This window comes from Scyliorhinus torazame, chromosome 10 (assembly GCF_047496885.1).
Source record: "Scyliorhinus torazame isolate Kashiwa2021f chromosome 10, sScyTor2.1, whole genome shotgun sequence".
Taxonomy (NCBI): domain Eukaryota; kingdom Metazoa; phylum Chordata; class Chondrichthyes; order Carcharhiniformes; family Scyliorhinidae; genus Scyliorhinus; species Scyliorhinus torazame.
Window position 1 is genome coordinate 154,867,464 of NC_092716.1, and position 21,441 is coordinate 154,888,904.

Consider the following 21,441-nt stretch of genomic DNA (forward strand, 5'->3'; position numbering starts at 1 on the left):
GCTCTCGTTCCACTTACACATACAGGCAAAGGCAACACTTGCATTTAGGAAGCAATCTTTCTTCTGTTAAGGACATTCATTCAGAACCCTTTTCCAATGCTTCTCTCTGTGGCTGTTTTCATGACCTCTTCGATGGCTGCTTACACCCTTCTCCCTTTGCTTGTACCAAATCGATTCTTTCTCTAAGCTCCGCCCAGTCCTTCAAACAAAGGTCCTCCTCTGGGATGTCCAGACTGGAACTTATCAACTGTAATTTGACTGCTTGATTGCCCATGTAAATGACTCCCATTTATACAAAAGACCAGAGCTATGCCATTCGTATGCAGCTAACTTTCCATTGACTGACAAATGGGCCATCAGATTCCATAATGGGATAATGGCTTGTCAAACAGGCTGTCCCAAATTACCATGGATCTTAAGTAGATCATCCTGGCTGAGCCAGGGCATCCTTTTAATGAGGTTAAGTCTGAATGGGCCAAGGTAACTCAGGCTGTAGGGGTATCCCTTTGATTCTGCTGCTAGCAGTCTTTTCTGTCAGTCTGTTTAACCCCTAAATTGCCTGCTATATTTTGGACCCCTTCTCTGGACCCAAAAATCTAAAATCAGCTTATTATGGCACTCAGAGCAAAAATTGGGCTGCGGTAGCTGGCCTCAGACTACTGACTGGGAGGGGGGAAATAAGCTAGCATTTTTGTTTGGTGTCTAGAGACTCTAGCTCTACAATTTGCATGTATCGATGTCTGGTAAGCACATGATTGGCATCAGCCTTTTTCCCATAAATGGTTGAGTAGCTTGCCAGGCTTCTGTTTAAATTCACTCAGTGATTTCTTGTGAAGGTACCTAAGGGAAGTCATAGAGTTGGAACGTAATTATTTCAGGGGAAGGGTATGAAATTATCTTTTCGAAAAGTAAGGCAGTAGTTAGACTTTTAGTTTTGTGCATAACAGTAGGGTTTGAGGCTGATGAAGTTTAAAGATGTTTTTCTTGTTCCAGCTCCTGAAGATCTACCTCTGCAGAAATAGCCAGGTTCTTTTAATGTTGATAACACCGGCTGATAAATAAAATTTGTCATGTGGAGAACCTTTGCCATTTCGTTTTATGGCACATTGACCAATGAGTTTATTAATTTTGCTCTTTCCTTAACAACATTAAGGACTTGAATTTGATATATGAAATTTTTTCTTAGACAAGTGGAAGTACTTATACTTTTAATAACATCAGTCAATTCAATAGTCTCCAAAGTTAAGACGGCACAGTGGTTAGCACTGCTGCATCACAGCACCAGGGTCCCGGGTTCAATTCCGACCTTGCGTGACTGTCTGTATAGACTTTGCACGTTCTCCCTGTGTCTGCATGGGTTTCCTCCGGGTGCTCCGGTTTCCTCCCACAGCCCAAAGATGTGCAGGGTAGGTGGATTTACCATGCCAGGTTGCCCCTTAGTGTCCATAAAGGTTAGGGGGGGGACATTGGCCTAGGTAGGATCCTCCTTTGGAGGGTCGGTGCAGACTCAATAGGCTGAGTGACCTTCTGCACTAGGGATTCTATGAAAATGTATCTGTTTAAACAAACCACCTATTCAGGCGTATTGCACAGTTAAAAGAGAAATATTGAATCAATTATGTGCATTGTCATAACTTAACTGGAAATGTTCTCTGCCTCAAAAATTGAAATGTTGCAATATTTATATATAAAATATGACTAATTATTTTGGAGGCGGGGCATTGTAAGGCATCAGCCTCTTGCTAGAAATATTCTTCTCTAATTTGTGGTTGATTTCAACAGGAATTATACTTTTAATTGACTGCTGAATTTGCTTGGTGGAGGAGGATGATGGAATTTTAGCATTGGGAAATGTTGGTAAAAGTCAAGTTAGTTTACTATTCAAGTCCTGATTGTTAGTAAAACTTTGAAAGATACGTTTTAATACCTCAACTATATTGATATGAAAATGAAGTACCTGCAATTGATTTGGTCAATTTTTAAAACATTTTTATTCTCCTTTTTCACTTTCTCCCAACTTTACATCCACCAACAATAAACAATAATCAGTAACTAATGCAATGTCAATCCCCATATCAATAACAACAATCCCATCATCCCACCAAACCCCCAAACATTAATCCGCATGTTAACATAAACAAATAACAAAAAGGAATCTAGAATCACCCATTGTCACCATTAACACATAGAGTGCCCCCCCCAAAAAAAATATGTTTTGGTCAATTATACACGCTATTACTCAATTTTTCAAATCCAATCTGTTAGAAATTACAATGACATGAATTGTGCATCTGCTCCAAGTGTTTAGTCCACACTGTTCTAAAACGTGATGCAATATGTTTTTTGAATAATACTGGAGTACATTCTGTAATGTTTTTGACTGCATCTATAAAAGCTGTATATCACTCTTGTTCGACACTGCAATTATAATTTTGGATCCATATCCAGGATAATGAAGTGGATGGACTTGGGCAGAGGGGAGAAAACTCACATTTAGATCTTGTTTAGTTGAAACGCTAGTTCTACTATAATTTGATAACACTGCCATAGTTTAATTCATAAATTTTGGGATAGTTTGAATTTGCAAATTTGAGAGTAAAAAAACTGACAGAATACTTGTCAGAATCACCTGAATGTGGGGCAGCACGGTGGTGCAGTGGTTAGCACTGCTGCCTCACGGCACCGAGGTCCCAGGTTCGATACCGGCTCTGGGTCACTGTCTTTGTGGAGTTTGCACATTCTCCCTGTCTTTGCGTGGGTTCCGCCCCCACAACCCAAATATATGCAGGCTAGGTGGATTGGCCACGCTAAATTGCCCCTTAATTGGAAAAAAATTAATTGGGTACTCTAAATTTATAAAAAATAAAAAAAGAATTACCTGAATGTTATGTTTGGAAAGCCATTTAAATTACTGGAAGTGTTGTTTCTATCGTAATCTAGTTGATATTCATCACCTTAAATGTTCTGTCTGTGTATTAAGTACTGACAAAAAGGAAGCACAAAGATAGCACCTTTTTGTGATTACTTGGGCTTTAGTTGCTAAGCCTTGTAATATGGAGCCAATCTACTGAAAGGATAGCAACTTAAGGTATAAATCATGAAATATAACCAGAAAATAATAGGGATGTGGGCTCCTTTTGCCCAAGCCAGAGGCAAGCATTGATCTAAACCTTTTGGTAAATACCTGAACTATAAAATCTAGTTATTAGAATGTTTTCTGTTTTGGGCACCTGCAGCTGGAATTTGGTGGGTGGGATTTGTATGCAGATATCCCGCAGTGACTGAACTCATTTTTACCTGTAGGGGACTGGGATTGTGGCATGAATCACACAAACCAAACTCAACAGGCCTCTTCAAAATCGGTGTTGAGTTTGAACAAACCCAATTTTTTGTTGTTCCAAGGGCCTTAACCTGTAGTGTGGGAACCATAAAATTATAGTGGTGATGTAAGCACTCTTGAAGGCACACAAGGTACATTAAGTGTCCTGATCTAAAGTTATTTAAATCCCCAGCTCTTTAAAAACTAAAGAAAATTAGGCTGAAGCTGCCAGAGTTGAAGACAAACAAAGATGTGCTGGTGGAGTGTGTTACCGGGCCATCTGACATAACTTTGTGGGGGTTTGGAGGTGGGGGGTGGGAATTGCATCTGTTTCTGCAGTTTCAATAAACCTCACCATTGATATTTCCCAAGGATTACTGTTACAACTGAAGTCATTAGGGATGTTTGGTTGAGATCCAAAAGCACTTATCTCCGTAGGGGGAGCCGAGTTCACATTTGATTGACAGTTGAATCAAAGTTTGTTTTTGTAGCAATTTGTCTATCCGAGGGGATTTAAATCTTAGAATGGATTTCGTGGATTTTCTTTGACCACCAAGTGTACATAAGTGAGAGCTCTATTAGATTGTTACAGGTTATTTTATAATCTTTATTAGTGTCACAGGTAGGCTCACAATAACACTACAATGAAGCTACTGTGAAAATCCCCTAGTCGCCTCATCTGGCGCCTGATCAAGTGCACAGAGGGAGAATTGAGAATGTCCAATTTACCTAACAGCACGTCTTTTTGTTCATCTCCACATAGGTCCTAAGGTCTGCCTATTGTGAATACTTGGTGGGTGACTGTGGAGATGGCATGGAGGTCTGAGGTGGCATGGAGTGTGGATGGATAAGGGCTAGAGGGTCTAACAGCCTTTTCTAAAACTGGGCTGAAGTCTGAGAACCAAGGCAGACCTTCTGACCAGCAAACCTCTGCACTCACCTGGCTCCGTAGCAGCCTATGAACTCCCTCCATTGTCTGTCACTCACTCACACGCACTCTCACTCTCGCACACACTCTCACTCTCGCACACACTCTCACTCTCGCACACACTCTCACTCTCGCACACACTCTCACTCTCGCACGCACACTCACTCTCGCACTGACTCTTGCACACACACTCTCGCACATGCTCTCACTCTTGCACACGCTCTCACTCACCCCCCCACCCCTCTGCATGAACCCCACACACACACCCTCTGTCAACTATAATATCAAATTCAATCTATTCAACCTTGGATATTTGCCTCAATCCCAGTTTCAGAAGTGCAGCTGTTAATTAACCTGTACAATGCTTTCCATCTTGCACACTAGCTATCCTGGTGGGTTTAAGGCATAATGCCAGTTTATACCAAACAATTTTGTGCTGTTTGTCCATACAGTAGGTTCTGGATTGTCCAGCCAGACTCGTTTCATATAAGATCCTTGTAGCTGGCAGAATGTGGAGATGGTTGTTGTATATACCTGGATTTTCTTCAAACCCTGATGCAAAAACTGACAATGGAATGACTCTAAATTGCGCACTTGAGTGCATCTGAAACAACATTTGTTTTCTACTGTGCTTTCTAACTCACTCCAGTATGTAAGTAATAGATTGTGTTGTGAAAAGTGTGTAAAATAAATGCTAGGGCTAGAGCTTTAACTCTCTAATGATTCCAGAATGCTGTCATCCTGCTTAGTTTAATATTCCTGACACTGTAAAGTTTTAAACATTTGGGGATGCTAATATATATCTACTTATAAGTGAAGTAACATTTGTGGAGTCTTCACTCGATGATTCCACTACATCATGCATATGACAGCATACATTGCTTTAGGTACACATCTATTAATGTGTGTGAAACATTTACTGAAATTACAGAATAAACTTAAGGTTTTTTCTCGTCTGGGAAGAATCTTCCACTGGACTATGTAAATAATTGTTTATGCACATTGTTATTAGCATATATGCATGCATTATGATGAGAATCAAATAGTGGTGGTTGAGTGCATTCAAGGGCTGTGTTTGCAGCCATACAGCAAACTTCCATTTTTATTTAACACCTATTCCTAAGAATAGAAATTAGACTATGAGGATTGAAATAATGGCCACAAATGCAAAACAATGGTCCAAACACTGTCTGCGAAACCATGACACTAGAAAGGAGTATTTCAAGAAAGGGGAGAAAATAGACCAGAGAATAATGGACGATTTAGTGAAATTTAACAACATCTAGCTGTCACATTTCAATGAGATCTATCTTGACCACTAGCCATGATTTAATTGTATTTTTAAAGCAGAATTGTACAGCCTTTAATCAGGAGGAAAATGTGGTCCCCATCTCACTCGAATCATTTTTTTGAATTAGTTTTCACTTGATCCTAAATTTAACGTGGTAGAACTAAGTTACTAAATTATTGACTGAATAAAGAGTTTTAATGAAAAGACAAAAATGATAATTCACTGTCATGTCCTGATTATTTGAAGGTGGCTGTTTTAATCATCTCTGATTATTAAGAATCAATTTGCATTCTTCATTAAATCTTTAAGACTTTTGATTACATAAGTTGAGATGGCATAGCAGTTATGATACAGGATTTGTAATCCAGAGACCTGACTTAAAGCTCTGGAGATGAGATTGGCAGCTAGGGAATTTAAATTCCATTAATCCAGAATCAAAATTTAGTCACCGTAATCGCGACTCTGAAATTACTGATGTGACACAAAAATTGATCTGGTTTCCTATTGTCATCTAAAGGAAGGAAATTTGCCATCCTTACCTAGTGTGGCCTACATGTGACTCCAGACATATTGACCTTGACGAGCCTCAAGGCATCAGATATATTCAAAAGATATTGATTCCCACTTTTTGTTTTAGGAAGCGGCCCTACACAATCGATTAGGACCCTTGTAAAAGGTTTGTCAAATGCTGGAATGGGTATTAAGGGCGCTGGTTTTATCACTGCTTGAGGTTTCCCTATCACTTGACATGTGTGACATGATAGACAAAATTTAACTACATCTTTATGTAGTCCAGGCCAATAAAAGAAAATTCTGGATTTTAGCTTGCGTTTTCCTTATTCCCAAATTACCTCCCACTGGTACCTCATGTGCAACTCGCAACACCTCCTTTCTATACCCTACCGGCAATACAACTTGATGAACTTCTGCCCACTTTTCATCCGCCTGTATATGTACAGGTCTCCATTTTCTCATCAAGATATCATTTTTACGGTAATAACACTCTGGTGCACTCTCAGATTCCTCTTCCGTATATGCTTTCTGATATGTCCGTTTTATTTCTACATCTTTCTGTTGTAACTCCGCCAATTTTCCTGAACTAAAAATATCCGCCTCATCCTCCACCTGTTCTTGTTCTTTTTCAACCATCTGATCAAAAATCGTTTCTGATAATTGCACTTCAACGTCATCTTCACTCTTTGACTGCTCCTCTTGTTTTAACCTGTGACTTTGCGACCTTGATACTACACAATCCGGAAAAATCCCAGGATATTCGTCCTTCAACACTTCAGTTGACTGATTTTCCAATGGCTCATCAACCACAGTAGGCATCACTCCCACCTGCGATCCAGCTATATCATTACCCAAGATAAACTGTATTCCTGGACAAGATAGTTTATCTATTACTCCTACTACCACTTCACCAATCTTCAGTGGACTTTCCAACCTTACCTTATATAATGGAACACTACTCCTCTCACTCTGAATTCCACATATTACCACCTTTTCTGGCAACATTATTCCCAAATTACATAATTCCTCATCTCTTACCATTAAAGATTGACTAGCCCCTGTATCTCTTGAAATTGTGACTTCTTTACCGAGACGAGGTGGGAGTCTCGGTTTGGTCCCCGGTTCAGGAGAATCATCGGTTCGTCCTGGGAGGGATGGATGGGGGGTTTCGGAGCTGTCACCGGGCAGGGATTAGAAGAATGGGAGACTTGTTCATCGATGGGACGTTCACGAGCCTAGGGGCGCTAGAGGAGAAGTTTGGGCTACCCCCGGGAAACGCTGAAGGAAGAGGAGGAGGCCTCAGTGGAGGAGTTAAAGGGCAAGTGGGAGGAGGAGCTTGGGGAGGAGATAGATGAGGGTCTGTGGGCTGATGCCCTGAGTAGGGTCAATTCTTCCTCCTCTTGCGCCAGGCTCAGCCTAATACAGTTTAAAGTTACTCACAGAGTGCATATGACAGGGGCGAGGTTGAGTAGGTTCTTTGGGGTGGAGTACAGATGTGGGAGGTGCTCGGGGAGCCCGGCAAATCACGTCCATATGTTCTGGTCGTGCCCGGCACTGGATGGGTTTTGGAGGGGTTTTGCGAGGACTATGTCCAAGGTGGTGAACGCCCAGGTCAAGCCGAGCTGTGGCTTGGCATTATTTGGGGTATCGGGAGAGCAGGAGGCGAAAGAGGCCGGTATTCTGGCCTTTGCGTCCCTGGTCGCCCGGGGGAGGATTTTGCTACTATGGAAAGATGCGAAGCCCCCTAGTGTGGCAGCTTGGATCAATGACATTGCAGGGTTCATCAAGCTGGAGAGGATAAAGTTTGCCTTGCGAGGATCTGTGCAGGGGTTCCTCAGACGGTGGCAACTGTTCCTAGACTATCTCACAGAGTGTTAAGAGGAGGTCATCAGCCCAAGGGAGGGGTGGGGTGGGGGGGGGGGGGGGGGGTTCTTTTGGGGTGGCATTTGGGTGAAGGTGGGGGGGGGGGTTCCCAATTTGTGTTTTTAAATGTTATATGGGGAGTTGCTGTATATGGGGGAAATCCAGTGTATAATTTCTGATTGTTGTGTTCTTGTTTCTTTTTTGTTGAAAAATTTGAATAAATATATATTTTTTAAAAAGATAAAGATAGATAGTTTTTTGAAGAATAAAGGGATTAAGGGTTATGGTGTTCAGGCTGGAAAATGGAGCTGAGTCCACAAAAGATCAGCCATGATCTCATTGAACGGCGGAGCAGGCTCGAGGGGCCAGATGGCCTACTCCTGCTCCTAGTTCTTATGTTCTTATGTACATTGACCTTCCACCACCAGTGCACATAGCAGTAATGTTCCATGTACAAGATGTACTCAGAAACTTAACTTCAAAAGTACCTTCCAAATCTATGCCAACCTGGAAGAACAAGCATAGCAGGTACTTTGGAACATCAACCACCTGCAAGTTCCCCCACAAACCACATACTCCCTTCCGAACAGCATATAGACATATATAGAACATACAGTGCAGAAGGAGGCCATTCGCCCCATCGAGTCTGCACCGACCCACTTAAGCCCTCAGTTCCACCCTATCCCCGGAACCCAATAACCCAATCTAACCTTTTTTGGTCACTAAGGGCAATTTATCATGGCCAATCCACCTAAGGTGCACGTCTTTGGACTGTGGGAGGAAACCGGAGCACCCGGAGGAAACCCATGCACACACTGGGAGAACGTGCAGACTCCACACAGACAGTGACCCAGTGGGGAATCAAACCTGGGACCCTGGCGCTGTGAAGCCACTGTGCTATCCACTCGTGCTACCGTGCTGCCATTTTAGGCATATCTGCAGCCCATGGAGTGCAGTGGTTCAAGAAGGTGGCTCACCACTATCTTTTTCTCAAGGGCAATTAGAGATGGACAATTGCCTTGGCAGGGGTGCCCAAATCATAGAATCATAGAATTTACAGTGCAGAAGGAGGCCATTCGGCCCATCGAGTCTGCACCGGCTCTGGGAAAGTGACCCTACTTAAGCCCACACCTCCACCCTATCCCCGTAACCCCACCTAACCTTTTTGGACAACTAAGGGCAATTTGGCACAGCCAATCCACCTAACCTGCACGTCTTTGGACTGTGGGAGGAAACCGGAGCACCCAGAGAAACCCACGCATACACGGGGAGAACATGCACACTCATGAACACATGAACAAATTGAGAAAATTATCCTTTGTGCTGTCAAAGGGGAAACTTCTTGTATGCCTTTTCTGGATCAACTGGAAAAGTGGCATAGGATGAAATGAAATGGCTGAAGAGCTATCTTCATCAGTGGTCTGTAAATTTCACAAGATACCCTGCATTTAGCTAATTTTTAAAGTTCCGTTGGTTGTGTGTAATATGTTACGTGCCATTCACAACTGTGTGAACATGTACAAGAAATTCATTTGGTTAGTTATATCAGTAAACGATTGGGAATTGCTGAGATGGGTTAAAAATGAGTAAGTACATGAGGTGGATTTCACTCATTTGAATGTTATAGCTAGGTATTATTAGATTTCATCAATTTTAACTCCAGCTGTGTTTTTAAATTCAGTCACTTCTATTATAGGTGTTACAGTTGCAATACATTAGAGTAGCATTAGAGTGTTGCAAATTTGTTGCTATCATTCATGACGTACATTCCTATCCAACAAGTGATGCTTGAGGATCAGTATTTTCTCATAGGAAGGAGGTCAATGACAAAAGATAGACATTTCAGTTAAATGATTGTGTTCTGGATTACTTTCAACTGGTTGCTACACGTGTGGTACGTATCAATCACTACTAGTCATTTTTGCAAGTCCCTGATGTGTTAAAAGCATGGTACGCATGTTTACTTTGTTGTCTTTAAATTGTCAGACACTTCAACCAGTTTATTATTAAAGCCTTTACCCAGATGCCCTTATGAGGCAAACAAAGAACAGAAACAGTTTCTCGGTTTAATCCAATTTTATTCACAATTCTCTGATTCTTTTACCGTAACTCTTTTATTTGGGTATTAAAACCTTCAGTGTCACTCACAAACATGACTCAGACTCGCAGCTGAGCTCTAGGTATTACCCGCACTTGGTGAAGGAGGCTCGCCAGGCTATGATCACTCAGATGTGGATATCCTCTCGGAGCCCAAGGTCCCTGCTCCTTGTGATGCTTGTGCCTGGGGAAGCCCAGATTGTAGTTGATCTGTTCCAATGTTCCTTCTTTTGTACTGGTTCTGTCAGCACTCAGTCTTAGGTATGCGTCCATAGATATGCGTCCCATCCAGATCTAAACTCATGAATAAGAATAAACAGAATGCTCCTGTTCAGCTAGGGTGATTCAATCAAGATCCATTGTCCTCTGATACACTTTTGTCTGACCAGCTATTAGCCCATTATAGAGCCTCATGGCCTCTCTATTTATCATTTGTCCTGCTGCAAAGTTGATCACCTCTGTCTAGAAGTTAGTTACATATTCATAACATGGTCTTGTTCTTTTGTGTAAAAGTGGAGGGCAGTACGGTGGCGCAGTGGGTTAGCCCTGCTGCCTCATGGCGCCGAAGTTCCAGGTTCGATCCCGGCTCTGGGTCACTGTCCGTGTGGAGTTTGCACATTCTCCCCGTGTTTGTGTGGGTTTTGCCCCCACAACCCAAAGATGTGCAGGCTAGGTGGATTGGCCAACCTAAATTGCCCCCTAATTGGAAAAAATGAATTGGGTACTCTAAATTTATAAGAAAAAAAAAGTGTTAACTACTGTGAGTGGGTAATCATAATGTCCATATAGAGATAATGAGTTTCTGTGTTGACTTGAGTGTTCTGGCAGATGGACAATGTTGATTTCAGCCAGGGCCTTATCTAGCTGTTTCTGTTTCCAGCTATGTGTTTTTTCTCCTTGTCAGTCTGTTTCCAGTACCACACCAAGCCATTCGCCCATCGAGTCTGCACCAGCCATTGGAAAAAGTACCCTAATTAAGCCCATGCCTCCACCATATCCCCATAATCCAGTAACCTCACCTAACCTTTCAGACAGTAAGGGGCAATTTATCATGGCCAATCCACCTAACCTGCACATCTTTGGACTGTGGGAGGAAACAGGAGCATGCAGAGCATTCCCGTACTGCCTCCCCGAACAGGCGCCAGAATGTGGTGACTAGGGGCTTTTCACTGTAACCTCATTTGAAGTGACAATAAGCAATTTTCATTTTTCATTTCAGAGGAAACCCACAGTAGAAAGTCTTCTTTTCAAAAAAAAAAGTTACATGCGGCAATTTCATGCAAGGTGTCATGTGGGGTGGTTTCAGTATTGTGACAAACCTGCAAGGAAAGGAATACTTAAAATCAGGAGTTCGGAGCTGCGAACTACAGTCCCAGTGGACCTCGGGGTTTCTGTGCCATGCGCTGACAATAGAATTATTTTGTTCTCGGGGCTCTTGCGCTCTGCCTAGGTGCCGCTCCAACAACACTCGAGAAGCTCAACATCATCCAGGACAAAGAAGACAGTTTATCATCACCTTCTCAAGGGTAACTAGAGATGGATAATAACTGCTAGCCTCGCCTGCAATGCTCTTAACTAGGAAATGAATTTTCTTTAGCTGCACAGTTGGTAGATGTTCTCGTATTTAGGCGGGGAATTGGCCCAGTTCATTTCTCTGATTTCTTGATCTGTAAACCAGCCCTGCACCGAAAACAAAAAGTGCACCCGGATGAAACTGGAGGTCTGGTAGCCGAAGGAAGAGTGCCACTGCAAAGATGGTGTCCCACAAAGTAAGACACCGGAAGGTGGACATGGAAAAGGTCTCAGGCAGGGACAAAGCTCGGGATCAGAAACAGAGCCTAGTAGACTGTGTAAAGGACAGGGTCAGAGATCAGAAATAGATCCCATTGAACAAAGTTAAGAGAAAGGTGGAGAGCAATTCACTCAGTGTTTAAGGGAAAACTGCATGTATCCGGCTTGAAGAAAAGTGGGCTTGAGAGAAGCCTGAGGATCAGAGGAGGCAGCTAAAGGTTGGTGACTCTTTACTGTGGGTCTTTGGAGCAGTGGTGTTCTGCTTGGCATGACCGAATATCTGAAAGTACCTTGAAGGTGTAACTGTGCAGAGACGATGGGCAAATGGACATCGGAAGGTGAGACTAAAACACTGGAGATGGATTCTTGTTGAAGGCACCCGAGTGAAAATGACATTTGGGAGCGAATTCTACGACAACTTCTTTGAGCATGGAGATTGGAAGCATGGAGATCTGGTTTAATAGTGTACATTTCTCGGCCCACTGAAGGCAAGGTGATCCCAAGTAAGCAAACAATATATTCCCGTGATGTAGTAGAGATTTGCTGTGCAACCCTGGGTCTTGCTGCATTTACCGTGGGAAAATAGGGGGAAATTCTGGCACAGTCGTTACCACAGCTGCCTCGAGACCCGAGTCTGATTCCAACCTCGGGTGACTGTCTCTGTGGAATTTGCACATTCTTCCCATGTCTGCTTGGGTTTCCTTTGGGTGCTGCGGTTTCCTCCCACAGTCCAAAGATGTGCAGGTTAGGTGTATTGGCCATGCTAAATTGCCCCTAGGTGGGTTAAGGGATAGGGTGGAGAATTTTATTTAGGTAGGGTGCTCCTTCAGAGGGCCGAATTGCTGCCTTCTGCACTTGGGTTTCTATGATTAAGGAATGAGGTCCACATACTGGAGAGACTAGGTACGCTAAACCCAAAGAAATAGAGTGGAAAGAGATAGAAATTTATAGATGGAGCATCAAGTGAGGGAGGAGCAATCACAGTAGTGGAATTCAACACTCTTGCAGACATCTTGTTGGTTGGAGGCAAGAGTGTAATATAGGACAAGAAAAACTGAATATGGAAAAATATTTTTACCCTTATTCTCTTTAAAAAGAAACACTAAAAATCCTTTTACAAGTCTTTTTTTTGGTCAGTAGGTAATTGACTGTCTTTCCAGGTCATGGGTCAGAGAGTGGATTTCAAACATTATTTACAATAATGGTCCTATTTGTTCTTGTTTGCGGAGGAGGGAAACCTGTTGATGCTATTTCACTTCTCTAAACAAAAATCTGAGTTACAGCTTATTTCTTTTATGGGGATAACATTTGTCTAATATTTAGATTTGTGGTTTGCAGATTATTTTAGAAACAAAATAATTGATGAAGGCTTCAGTCTTCAGGGGCTGAGCCCCAAGAAGTTATCATTTAAAATAATGTATTCATTTTTAAAAATGTTAAAAATTCTGTTTCTATCAATAATCATATTATCAGAATGTGCTGTTGTTGGCTCACTTCCTGTACTTTGAACATCCTGTTTGAAATAAGGAAAGGGGTATTACAGTCTGTCTGCTGCAAAAGGAAGCTGAGTCTGTAATTCTACTGTAGAACTATATTTGAACTCCATCTACTGGAAGTTATGACACATTTCATGTGGGTTTCTGACTTGGCAACAACCTCTGTGGTTAAATCTACAAGACCTTGGTAGTTCTGATCAAGCCATTGATAGAATTACATTTTTTAACTCCGCTGCAATATTTTTAATCAAATTTTATCAATTTTTACACCTTTTTGTAATTTGTTAAGTTTTACTCTTCTGTTTCCTATAGTCAGAAGTTTTGGTTTTGCGAATGAAACTAGTTAGTCTTCTGTAAATATTGGTGAGGGACAAATGTTGGCCATTCTTCCAGTGGAATATCCTGCTTCAATTAACCCCAATAAATCATTTTACGCTCATCTGAGTGTGCCCTAGTTTAATGTCTCCTCCAAAAGACTGCTAACCGCCCTTAGAACTGCATTAGCGTATCAACGTAGGTTATTGCACAATTCTCTAAAGTCAAACTTGACCTTAGATCTTATGATAGGAGATGAAAGTGTTACACTGAGGCAAGACCTGATACTGTTTCTACCTTAAAACAGAGTTTGCTGACTATTCATTAGTTTTATATTAACAAAATTGACCTAAAGCCCAAAATGTTAACTGGAAAGATGTCTTAAACTGAGTTTTTAACCAAGGTTCAAAAGAGTAATTTTGTGATTGATATAAACAGGAGTCATTCAGACAGCATCCTTTAACTCTTATTCATTTCCCAGCTAGATTTAAATCACTTCGTAAACTAAACAAAGTCTCTATCCACTGAGAAAAATAAATTAATTATTGATGAACAAAGCAAACTTTATTTTCAACCAATAACCAACAGGTAATATAATATTATAATAAAATCATCTTTATTGTCACAAGTAGGCTTACATTAACCCACTGCAATGAAGTTACTGTGAAAATCCACTGGTCGCCACATTCCGGCTCCTGTTCTGGTACAGTGGGAGAATTCAGTTACACAGGTGTTGTCGAAGTAAATAGTTCATCATTGAAAATTGCATTTTATTTCAAGCAACACTTAGTTATAACTTTTAAGATTTACAGATTCAGTCTCTAGTTTTGTTTGACATATTTAAAAGCTAATAACCATTTCAATCTTCAGATATTGAAAGAAAATTCCTGCTAGTTCAACTCAAACTTCCTGACATAGAACAAACATACTAAGGAATTCTGCAACCAGTACAAATTCACAATGTGCAAACATGGTTGGCAACCCTCCAATTTCGGGAGGGGCTATCTGGTCAAATCCAAAGCCTTTGAGGTATGCTGAGGCCTTGTAAATATTTAATTTTATTTAAGTCATTAAAATATATCAATAACAATTCATTTGGCTGCATTTATCAGGTTTTGTATAATATGTATTTCTTGAATCTTATTTTGGAAATTTTAAATTTTAATTGCTGATCAAAAGGCTGACCTTTTTTTTCATAAAACACTTCATTTTTTGGTTAGCATGTTCTGCTGCCTGGTCGTCCAGACTTTGTAGTTCTTTAAGCTGTTTGTCCCCTTTTGATACACGGTCCACATTTCTGCAGTTGTGGTTTACTGCTATTTCGTTTGAACCACTTTGTGACAGTAAAGTGTGACTGAAAATCCAACACAACATCCAAGATGAATACATACAGTACATGAATGTGTGCCTTAAGGCTTTGGAATACACATAGTTTTCCTGCAATAGATGTTTATGCCACGTGTAAGATCTGATGTATCATCAAGATTTATGCTGACTGAATAAGTCAGTGTCGTAACTCCATTATCTTCTGAAAATTGTAAATTAGGTCGTCTTATGTATGTGTTTTGTTTCTTTACTGATGTATTTATTTACCTTTTTTTTAATGCCCAGGAAACAAGCAAGCTAGTATTCAATACTAATTAAGTTATGGAGTCATTATAGCACAGAAGGAGGCCATTCGGCTATCAAGCCCATGTCTGCTCTTTTGTAGAGTCGGCCTATTTCCCCACTCTATCCCCTAAGCACTGCAACTGTGCAAGTTATTTTTTTCTCACGTGCTCGTCCAATTTCATTTTGAAATCATTAAATATCTCTGCATTCCCCACCCTCACAGCAAGATCATTGCCATTCACATACACCCGCAACTCTTGCTCAGAACTTAAATCGGTGGCCCCTACTCCTTATACATCAGCTTATGGGAAGGAAGATTGGAAATAAGTGCCTAGCTTTTAGAAACACTTTTTGAAGTGGTATTGGAATTTGATTATGCAAAGTAGAGTTTGATTATTAATGGATTTCTGAAGCTAATGGGGAGGACTTTGGTATGGCGGCATTAATGGTGGGAAAGAAAGTTCTGCACCTGTCAGCTCTAGTTTGTAAGAGGGGGAGAAAAATTTTTTTAATTGGTTTGTGAAAAATAAGCAAATGTTGCTTCTTTTGGACGAGTATCACGGTATAAATAAATGTGAGGATTTCATTTACAGTATCTCTGCCTCGCTGGAGCATTAATTCAAGTTTGCTTTAATAACATTTTAACTTTAAGCCAATAATAAACAACAATTATTGCATTTGTGAAAAGTAGTTTGAGGGCCTGGACTTGCAAATACCATCCTCTGAAAAGCCAGTGGTCCTATAGAAACCTTTCCAAAATTTCCATGAGAAACCATTTTCCTAAAATACAACATTGAGGTTTTTGGGGATAAAATCCTCCTTGGTAGTTGTATAAACAGTTCTTTAAAGAACACATTGGGAAGAACATTTCTTGTGCGTGATAGTACAAAATGAGGGAAATGCATTGGTAATCTGCTTTACACCTGATTTTCGTTTCAATTGAAGACATTGGAAAAGGAGAGAGCAAGCAGTGTGTAGAATTGGGCTGCTAAGAAACTATTGCCTATTTTGAGATAACTGTCCTGGATAAATTTCAGTCCCATTGTGTCATTCTGTTAGCTTTTTCATTTGAAACTTCAGTTCAAAACATACTCAAATTCATCATCCACTTCGTATTTAAATGCATTCTGAAATTAGACAGACTGAAAGTTGGACAGACTGAAATACTATTATACACAAAAAAACAAAATTTGCTTTTGGAGCTGAGAAAAAAAATAGATTGTTTGGAATTTAAAGATGAAGGAAAACAGCCACAGGTGTGTAATTAGCAGCATCTCTGTCATGCTTGAAGTGTGCTGAACCTCAGCTGTTTTTTTCTCTTTGTATTATTTTACTGCACACAAATCAGTATTAACTTCACCTGAATAAAGCTTTTGATTTTGCTCTTTAGTTTTCCATATATTAAAAAAGGTAAAAAAGAGAGATTCAGTTACAAGCTTAAAAATAAATATTTTTGTCATTGGGGTGACAAAATGCCAGTTGAGAATCAAAGATGCAAAGTTAATTTTATAGTAATTAAGGGAGAAAATTACAGATTTCTTTTCCTCTGAGGATTTTTTTTTTTAAATTGCATATGACGACGAGTCAGAATACAGTGAGATAGAGAACCTAGTGGAGTGGTGCAGCGACAACAATCTCCCTCAATGCTAGCAAAACTAAAGAGCTGGTCATTGACTTCAGGAAGCAAAGTACTGTACATACCCCTGTCAGCATCAACGGGGCCGAGGTGGAGATGGTTAGCAGCTTCAAATTCCTAGGGGTGCACATCTCCAAAAATCTGTCCTGGTCCACCCACGTCGACGCTACCACCAAGAAAGCACAACAGTGCCTATACTTCCTCAGGAAAATAAGGAAATTCGGCATGTCCACATTAACTCTTACCAACTTTTACAGAAGCACCATAGAAAGCATCCTATCTGGCTGCTGCTCGGCCCAAGATCGCAAGAAACTTCAGAGAGTCGTGGACACAGCCCAGTCCATCAGACAAACCTGCCTTCCCTCCATTGACTCCATCTACACCTCCTGCTACCTGGGAAAGCGGGTAGCATAATCAAAGACCCTCCCACCCGGCTTACTCACTCTTCCAACTTCTTCCATCGGGCAGGAGGTACAAAAGTTTGAGAACACACCCGAACAGACTCAAAACAGCTCCTTCAGAGTTCCCAGACTCCTAAACGACCCTCTTATGGACTGACCTCATTAACACTACACCCCTGTAAGCTTCACCCGATGCTGGTGTTATGTAGTTACATTGTGGACCTTGTGTTGCCCTTTCATGTATTTTATTTTATTTTATTTTCATGTACTTAATGATCTGTTGAGCTGCTCGCAGAAAAATACTTTTCACTACCTCAGTACATGTGACAAGAGACTAAATCCAATCCAATCCAATATGACTGAATTACTTAAATTTAACATTGTCCATTTTCATATCGGGAGGAAGAATTTACATTGATCCCAAATTCATGCATAATTTGAGAATTTTCACTGCAACTATTCGAAGATAGAGTTGCACGTAAAATGTATGATACTGCTTTACTTATAGGAATTGTGTGCTAGGCATAATTATTTTATAATACAGACTGAGCTCAGACGATGCTCATAGTGGATCAAAAGATATGCTATCTGATACTATGTCAAGTACGATATCTTGTTGAAGGAATTAATCTAGGTTGATTAATTTAAATGGTTATTTTATTGCAAAGCATCATTTGGAGTGCTAGTGCTTTTTTCAGTTTTAAATAATAAAATTATATCTGTTTTCATGGCTTGTACATCCACCAATTTGCTTGTCTCCTCCACACCTTGTGGAAATGTACCTTGGCTGAATGTGAACCACTGAAGGTAGTCCATTGTTTCGGTACAGCATTAGCAAACAATTTTTGATTCCAATTTTCCTTTTTTAATATTTTTATTTAAAGTTTCATTTTTACACTGTACACAAAATGGTTAAAACGGTGATAATTTACATATCGTTCCTTTTCGGCACCCTCCCTTTTGCGCTCCCCCTACCCCCTGCTATTTTCTGCTATCTCCGGGTCCTGTCCGAGGCCCTTTCACCGTAAATGGTTTGTTTGGTGTTTGTTTTATTCTTATAGCTTTGTGATGGGCCCTCTGGTCCCTGTGTCGGTTACTCCCTGAGCTCCCCTTTGCCGTTTCCTTGGATCTCTTCCCTCTGTTCTCCTCTTCCCCCCCCCCCCCCCCCCCCTTTCCTGTCTGATTTCTGTGACCCTGGTGCGTGTGTGTGTCTGTTATCCCCCACCCACCCTGTTCTATCAGTTGGCTTCGACCAGGTCTTGGAACAGGCTGATGAATGGCCCCCACACTTTCTGGAAGTCATCTTCCAACCCTCAGATGGTCTGCTTTATGTTCTCCAGATGGAGAAATTCTGATAGGTCTGCCAGCCAGTCTGCAGCTGTGGGTGGTGCTGCTGATCGCCAGCAGAGCTAGATTCTCCAGTGGACTATTAGGGAAGCAAAAGCAAGGGCACGGCCCTCTTCCCCATATGAAGTTCTGGCTGGTCCAATATCCCGAAGACTGCCACTCTCGGGCACAGACCCACCCTCACCCCCACAACCTTGGACATCACCTCGAAGAAGGCTGGCCAGAACCCGACAAGTCTAGGGCATCCAGAACACGGTGTCGTTGGCTGGGCCTCCCTGACGCCATTCATATTTATCCTCCACCTCCAGGAAGAACCTGCTCATTCGGGTTCTCAGGTGTGCTCTGTGCACCACTTTAATCTGCACGAGGCTTAACCTTGCGCAGGAGGTGGCGGAGTTGGCTCTGATCAGTGCTTCGCTCCTGAGTTCCCTCCCTCTTTCCGTCCCTAACTTTTTTTTTAATTATAAATTTAGAGTACCCAATTATTATTTTTTTCCAATTAAGGGGGGCAATTTAGCGTGACCAATCTACCTCACCTGCACATCTTTGGGTTGTGTTTCCGTCCCTAACTCTTCCACCCATTTCTCCCTTGTTCTGTCCAGTGGGGAGCATGTAATTTCTAAGAGTCATCCGTATAGGTCCCCGCAGTTCCCCTTTTCCAGTAGCTCCTCCAACATTGTGTCTCTCGGGGCCCTGCGGTACCCCGTCGTCTCCTTGCAGAGAAAGTTTTTGATTTGCAACTGTCGGAGTTCCTGTCCATTCGGTAGTTCCAGTCTCTCCGTCAGCTCGTCTAAGGTCGCAAGTCTGTCCCCCGTGTAGAAGTCCCTAACCGTTAGTGTCTCCTCCTCCACACACCCTCGTCCTGTCTCCACCTCTTAAAGGTGTTGTCTTTCAGGCTGGTGGTTGCTGCAGATGAGGGCTATGGTGGATACCTCAGTTAGACCGAAGTGCTGACTCATCCGGTTCCGGGTTCTTAGTGTTGCTACAATCACTGGGCTGATTGAGTGTTTTGTCGGCGGGGATGGGAGCGTTGTCATGGCGAGGACTCAGAGGGTTGTTTCTGTGCAGGAGGATTCCTCCATCCTCACCCATTCCATGTTTGATTCCTTCACCCATCCCCTCATTCTCTCGGCCGTGGCTGCCCAGCGGTTTGTTTTGGGCTATTTTAAATGGTAGACCCTTCAGCTCTGCCCCTCCCCCTCTCGGGTGCACGGGGAAAACTTCACGTTTGCCCAGGTTGAGTTTGTAGCCCGAGAAGGCTCCGAACTCTTCCAGAAGCTTCAAGATTTTGTTCATGCCATTTTGTGCGTCTGAGATGTAGCGGAGTGGATCATTTGCATAGAGTGAGACTGTGCTCTCTGTCTCCTCTTCAGATTCCCTTCCAGCCTATCGCATCTTGCAGGACGATCGCCAGGGTTCAATTGCCAGGGCGAACAGGAGCGGGGACAGCGGGCATCCCTGCCTGTTGCCTCTGTACAACTGGACGTATTCAGAGCTGGTGGTGTTGGTCCAAAGGCTTGCCTTGGGGACATTGTACAGGTGTTTCACCCATGATGTGAACCCCGTCCCTAGCCCAAACTGCTCCAGTACCTCGATGAGGCACTTCCACTCGATTTTGTCGAAGGCCTTTTCTGCATCCAGGGAGATGATCACCTCTGGTGTTCTCTTTCCGGATGGGGTCAGTATCACATTCAGCAATCGTCTGATGTTCGCAGTTTGCTATCTACCCTTAACTAAGCCTGTCTGGTCTTCCGCGACCATCTCTGGGTACGCAGTTCTCCAGTCCCTTGGCCAGGACCTTTGCGAGCATTTTCACATCTACATTGAGCAGCGAAATGGGTCTATAGGACCCTCCAAAGTAGCTGCTTATGGTACCATTTTGTTCCATCAACCCAAACATGAGCTGCTGAAGCCAGTCTAAGATTGTTTCTTTCCTTGTCCTTATGTTCTCTTCCTCCCCCACCACCACCACCACCCCTCACCCTTGCTGGGAGATGTGCTGCGGCCTCCCTCTCTTTCATACTTCCTAGCGCTAGCTTTCCTCGCTGTTGGCCCCCTCCCGGGTCTGATCTTTCCCCCTCCTTATGCCCAATCCGTTTCTGTCCTCTCTGTCTCCTTCTCACCCTCTCCTGCGCTCCGCTCCACTGCCATCACCCCTTCCTTCCTGTTAGCTAGTGCTCCTGCTCCAGTCCCGTGCAATCATTGTCCATGTCCGTAACTTTTTTCTTTCTCTCCCTGCACCTTCCTCACCGCTGCTTTGTTTGCCCTTTGTCCAGCCCATTCGCCTCTGCCGGTGTGGTGAAATAGTGTTCGTTATTCTGGAATGTCACCCAGAGCCTGGCTGGGAATAACATCCTGTATTTTCTGTTCTTCTACAGGGCCGACTTCACGTGGTTAAACTCGGCCCTGTGCTTTGCCGGTCTGCCCCAATGTCCTGATATGCCTGTATTCTTTGCCCTGCCCAACTACTCGCTTTGGTCTGCCGAGCCCAATGCAGGATTCTCCCCCGATCCTGGTACCTGTGCAACTTGGCAATTATCGCTCTCGGCTGCTCCCCGGCCTTCAGCTTCATCTGGAATGACCTGTGGGCCCTATCGATCTCCGGTGGCTTGGGGAAACTGTCACTTTCAACCAAATTGCCCGGCATCTGGGCCATGGAGTCAGTCGGGTCTCTACTCTCGAACTCCTCTGGCAGGCCCACTATTCGTATATTCTGTTGCCTAGACCGGTTCTCCTGATCCTCGACCTTCCTCTTCAGGCATCCTTGGGTCACCACCAACATTTTTATCTCTGCTTCCAGCGTGACGATCCTGTCGCTGTGGTCGGTTGATGC

At 42.5% G+C, this 21,441-nt stretch overlaps 1 protein-coding gene across 6 annotated transcripts in view; it reads left to right on the forward strand.

The window, feature by feature from the left end:
• LOC140430984 (PHD finger protein 21A-like) overlaps positions 1 to 21,441 on the forward strand; it is a 594,207-nt gene that overhangs the window by 412,098 nt on the left and 160,668 nt on the right. The window contains exon 1 of one of the 6 annotated variants that reach the window (XM_072518846.1): positions 14,492 to 14,642. The exons of the other annotated variants lie outside the window; for them this stretch is intronic. Coding sequence (XP_072374947.1) covers positions 14,574 to 14,642 — 69 coding nt within the window. The 5' untranslated portion in view covers positions 14,492 to 14,573. Of the gene's footprint in view, positions 1 to 14,491; positions 14,643 to 21,441 lie in introns of those variants that run through there. 6 annotated transcript variants of the gene reach the window in all.